Consider the following 5,049-nt stretch of genomic DNA (forward strand, 5'->3'; position numbering starts at 1 on the left):
CAAATTGAACAATAGGGTTGTGGGGGAGAAACATCGAAGTGAGGACAATAAAACAGACATATTTTGAAGATCTGAGTTAACAGTTGTACGCTAATTTGAAAAGATGTGGTACAATACAGGTATTGTACAGATAATGTACATGTAATTGTACAGATCATACACAGGTACTGTGTAGGTAATGTACAGGTATGGGCGGATGTGGCGGAGTGGTTAGGGGAGTCGTCCTGGAACCGGARGGTCGCCGGCTTGATCCCCCGTCCAGCCGTTTCATTCGTWGTGTYTTTGAGCAAGACACTTCACCCGCCTTGCCTACTGATGGTGGTCAGAGGGTCCGGTGGCGCCGGTGCATGGCAGCCTCACCTCTCAGTGTGCCCCAGGGCAGCTGTGGCTGTAGCTTACTGCCATCAGTGTGTGAATGTGTGTGTGTGCATGGGTGAATGCCTGAAATGTAAAGCGCCTTGGGGTCCACGTGGACTTAAGGTGCTWTATAAGTTCAAGCCATTTACCATTTATTGTACAGATAATATATGGGTATTGTGCATGTGTTGCACAGATAAATTACAGATAAAGTGSAGGTATAATACAGATAACCACTGTTTTTTTCTGTCCATAGACAGTATTGAAGATTACATCCAGACTACAACATCTAACGTGGAATCAGCCAACCAGGAGCTGGCGAAAGCCAGCCAGTATCAGGTAAGCAGTGAGCTGTGCTGCACGCTGGTTTGTTCCTCACCTTGATTGCATTGTACAGAACTGATCTGCTGCTAATACACTCTGAGGCTTAGCTTCATCAYCCATGCAAATACATTCTTAGCTAACCAGATTACACAGTTTTATCATGTCCCTCACAAACATAGAAATGATGTAAGTTTGTGTCATTTTTTAGCTTCTTCCTTCAATTAAACTAATAGTTTGTAGACTCAGGAAAAAATAAAAACACTATCAAAACTGAACAAATAACTTATGTAAATGTTTTTGCAAGTATTTAATCTGAAATAAAAAATACTTTAAATTGTATTTTTGTGTGTGTGTGTAGAATTAGAAAGTCTGTTTTAATGGTTTGACAACCTCAATGCAGACTTGAACCTTCCTAAAAGATTTATAATAATAATAATAATAATAATAATAATAATAATAATAATAATAATAATAATAATAATAATACCAATCTCATATTTTAAACCTTTTCTCATGTTCAAACGTTTAACAATCTGATATATAAATAATTAAATATGACACTTTTCAGTTTTAGTTTTAGAGTTTTTAAATTAGATTCTGTGATGGTGTTAGTTAAAATCCATAARTTGAAGTTTAGCTAAGTAACATTAAGTTTAGTTCTGCACTGACCTTGATTTGAGGAGCAGGAGACGGTGAACAGTGTTCCTCTTCTAAAACACAACAAAATCACATAAGTTCAACAAATACAGCAAAATATTGACATGTTCTTGACTCTATAAGCTTCAAAATAATTTTTGTTGTTCCCAGTTTTTTAGCAGTAGTAACTGTGTTTCATCTCAACATGGGCAGGTATGAGATGGTTGGTTATTATCATGCAGCATGCTGTACTACAGTATTACAGTTTTGAGGGCAGAAAAAAAAGCAGAGGAAATAAATTAGTTATTGACGTTGCAGATTATGTTGACTAATTGTTGCAGCCCTAGTTTGCTTTAGATGTTTATTTTATATGGGACTAATTTCGTGTGGAAAAAAAGTCAAACCCCTGACTGATTGTCTCCATTTTATTGTGATCACACTGTAAGCAACTGCTGCTAAAACCTAAATACAATCTATTTTTTTTTCCTTTTCCTAGCTGAATATTCCAGCTCACAGCAYATAGTATATGATGCCCAGGGCTCTGCTCTTTGCTCTGAGTGTAATTCTGTCAGAGACTCAGTTGTTCAGAGTTCTGTGTGTTTTGATTCTGTGTAGGCCTCTAGCTATGGTAAATAATGTGTTGGATAAAATGTCACTGGGTTAATAAAGTATACAACTTTATACATGACTTACAAATCTTCAGAGCTAATCCAGCCACCTTTAAACACTTTCATGGTTTAGGCTTTTTGACTTAAAAAAAATGAATCTATATTCAAACTGTTTCAGTCTAAAAGCTTCTGATTTTAGTTTATCTCTGTCATTGTTGCCGGGGTGGGGTGGGGGTTGGGGGGTGCAGATGTACAGAACAGAGCAGGATGAAAGGCACTCAGGTCTTTTAGAATTAGAAATGTTTTTCCTACTATGACCTTTGAAGGGCTCAGTAAAAAGCAGAACTTCCTGACCAGGTTTGGTGAAAATGGTCAAATGTTAACAAATACTGAGTCTTAAAAATGGAAAAAAAAAATCTTTAATAAGAGCTAGACTCTTCCTGTCTCTTGCCTGGACTGCAGGACTCCCTCCGTCCTCCTGCTCTACTTGCAAAGGAACAAATGAGCGACAGCAACAGCTTTCCCATTAATTGTCATTTCATTATCTGAAGGAGAGTTGAGGCATGACGGMGCTCACACAGAGCAATTTAGCTCTCCACCAATCCAGACGTCCGCTGGCTGTGGAGAGGCAGAGCTGCAGGATGGTAGAAAATAAAAAAAATAATAAGATCGACATAAAGTCAGAGACAAATGGCCACACTCTGATCTGTAAAATGAACAAATAAAAACTTTATCTCTTAGCAATAAAATTATGTCATGTAAGATTTCACATGAAGCAGTGGAATTTTCAAAATAACGTCACAGTTTAACAACTCTTTAGACTCTCAATAATACCATCAAATGTCCCTCCTACTTTTGTCTCAGGGGTTTTCCTGTGCTGAACTAAAACCAATAAAGTCCTCTCATCTGCAGAACTGAAAAGCAGCAGAACTCCATTCTGTGGAAGAAACTTAAAGAACAGATTATGAAGGTTTAACTCCATCAATAACAGAAACATTACCTGGCAAAAATTAAACAAAAATCAAGTTTTCTTTAGTTTTTAGATTTGTTGTTGTTTGTAAATTCCATTGCCATTTCTGTTGTTCTGACCTGAGTTGGAGATCATGCCTCTCAAATGTAAATGAGTGGAATACTTGAAATTACTTTAATCAAGTATGTTACAAAAGGCATCAAGCATCCCAGATCTGTCAGAAAAGTGCTTCTGTTTGCACCAAAATTAAGAACAACAGTTTTATCTTCATTAAAATTTACAAAGATTAAAGTCACCCAGGCTTTTGTCTCGGTGAGGCAGTCAGACTGTGGTTTCAGTGAGACGGATTGATTGAGCTTCAGCTAAAAAGGTAAGTCTGTTCAACCAAACAATCAAAAACTTTAAGAAACGAGGTGAAACATCATTTGAAAAACTTTGCTGTTTCAGCTTTAACAGGATACCTGCACACACCTGCACTTTATCTTTTCCCACATTTGTTTAGATTTTCTACTCTCTAGTCTGATAGAACAAGTGGTTTCATTTAAACAAGGTTCAGACTTTGGTTYGAGTCTCACAGTCCTAAAAATAGCAACACCAAGAATTTGGACATAGGATAAAAGTTAGAGGTGATATCCTCAGTATAAAACCAGTGGCACATCTTAAAACCTTATTAAAAAACACTATACAAGTGTTAAGCAGCTGATGAGTTCAAAACATGAGGGCATGCCAGTGTAAGAAAATTTGTATTCAATAAACTGAAGTCAAGATAATAAACACAGATGTTAAATARAGTTATTTGTAGGAGGAATGAAGACCATACAACACCAGAATCTGGAATCTGAGGGGAGTTTTATTGCTGCTGTCTGCAGACAGGAAACCCACACTGGACATAAAACCTTAAGTTTACGTTTTTATACAGCTTCTTCAATGCCTTCGGTCGCCCCCTGCTGGCCTACGGCTGAGTCACAGGCATTGAGACAAAATTCTCATCTAATGTATTTCAAGTGGTTATTTATGTGTTGAAAAAATGTTTCGGACATGTAACTAGACCTATTTCAATCAAGACATAATCGATTAAACACTGTCAATATTTCAAAGAGGAAAACTTAAGAATATAGTGTCGTGCTTCTAAAATCAGTACTAACCTACCTAACACTAAATTTCTTCACACCAGGATCAAAGTTTTAAAATCAGAACAGAGATCAGAAAACACAGAATCTCATTTTCAGTCRTTTTAAAACCAGTAAACTAAAAGACAGGGTCCAGAGTGTGTTTGTGTTCTTGTGTCAGACCCGACTGACCGCTGAGGCCGTAAACACCACCTGATGTTGGTTCTCCTCACACACCACCAGGCAGGTAAAAGTTATGGTTTTCTCTCTGGCCACTCTGCAGCTTAAAAATAAATCRTCTGTAAATCATTGTCTGCAGAACAACCACCTGCTGTCATTAATTGTTTTATYGCACCTTATCTGGGCTCAGTGGACCTCAGAGAACCCCGATGGGTCGTGGGGTTCTGGATGGGTGATAATTGCAAATGAAACAGATGTTCTAGTAAATCAGGAAGTAAAAGTTGCAGCTATTTTGAGAAGGTAAGCAGCTGTACTCATCACTCAGTTCATCAACAACACAACAGTTGTTGGATCTCTGTGCTCATGTCATTGTAACCTAATCCTAAATCAGTAAAATGTTTCACAGATAACATCCTGAGCAGTATAATGAAAAACATAGAGAAACCTGTGTTTATTGACTAGATCTACATCCTGTCAGCTTCTGATGGTTTAAATCCATGAGGCCAAACAGACACCTGACTTTTTACACAGTATTTTATAACTTAAAATTAAAAATGTAATATGCACTAAGTTTTTTTTCTTTTTCATTTTTTGCCACTTCAGTAGAAAACAAAACTGGATGTTAGTTTCTTAATTTCTGCTTCACCAGTGGCTTTTTAAAATACTATAGTAAAGAAGAAAAAGAAAAAGTTGAAGAGATGCAACAGGTTCCATTAAACCATGTTTCTTACTGTGCAGCAACTATTGTAGTCCGATATAAAAGGAAGCAGATGAAGCCCACACAGACCGCTTTAAAGAGTAACTTACCCCAAAATTAACTTTTTTTAGCTGATAAACTGTCTAGAATGTGTCTAAAATGTTATAT

General features: G+C 37.0%; 1 protein-coding gene across 1 annotated transcript in view; it reads left to right on the forward strand.

Annotated features, from left to right (window-relative positions):
* Positions 1–5,049, forward strand: part of LOC106526242 (t-SNARE domain-containing protein 1) — a gene marked incomplete at its 5' end in the record, with an annotated part of 109,430 nt that overhangs the window by 43,221 nt on the left and 61,160 nt on the right. The window contains 1 exon segment of the mRNA XM_014020805.1: positions 614–696. Within this exon segment, the coding sequence (XP_013876259.1) occupies positions 614–696 (83 nt within the window).

Source organism: Austrofundulus limnaeus, unplaced genomic scaffold (genome assembly GCF_001266775.1).
Source record: "Austrofundulus limnaeus strain Quisiro unplaced genomic scaffold, Austrofundulus_limnaeus-1.0 Scaffold266, whole genome shotgun sequence".
In the NCBI taxonomy this organism is placed as follows: Eukaryota; Metazoa; Chordata; class Actinopteri; order Cyprinodontiformes; family Rivulidae; genus Austrofundulus; species Austrofundulus limnaeus.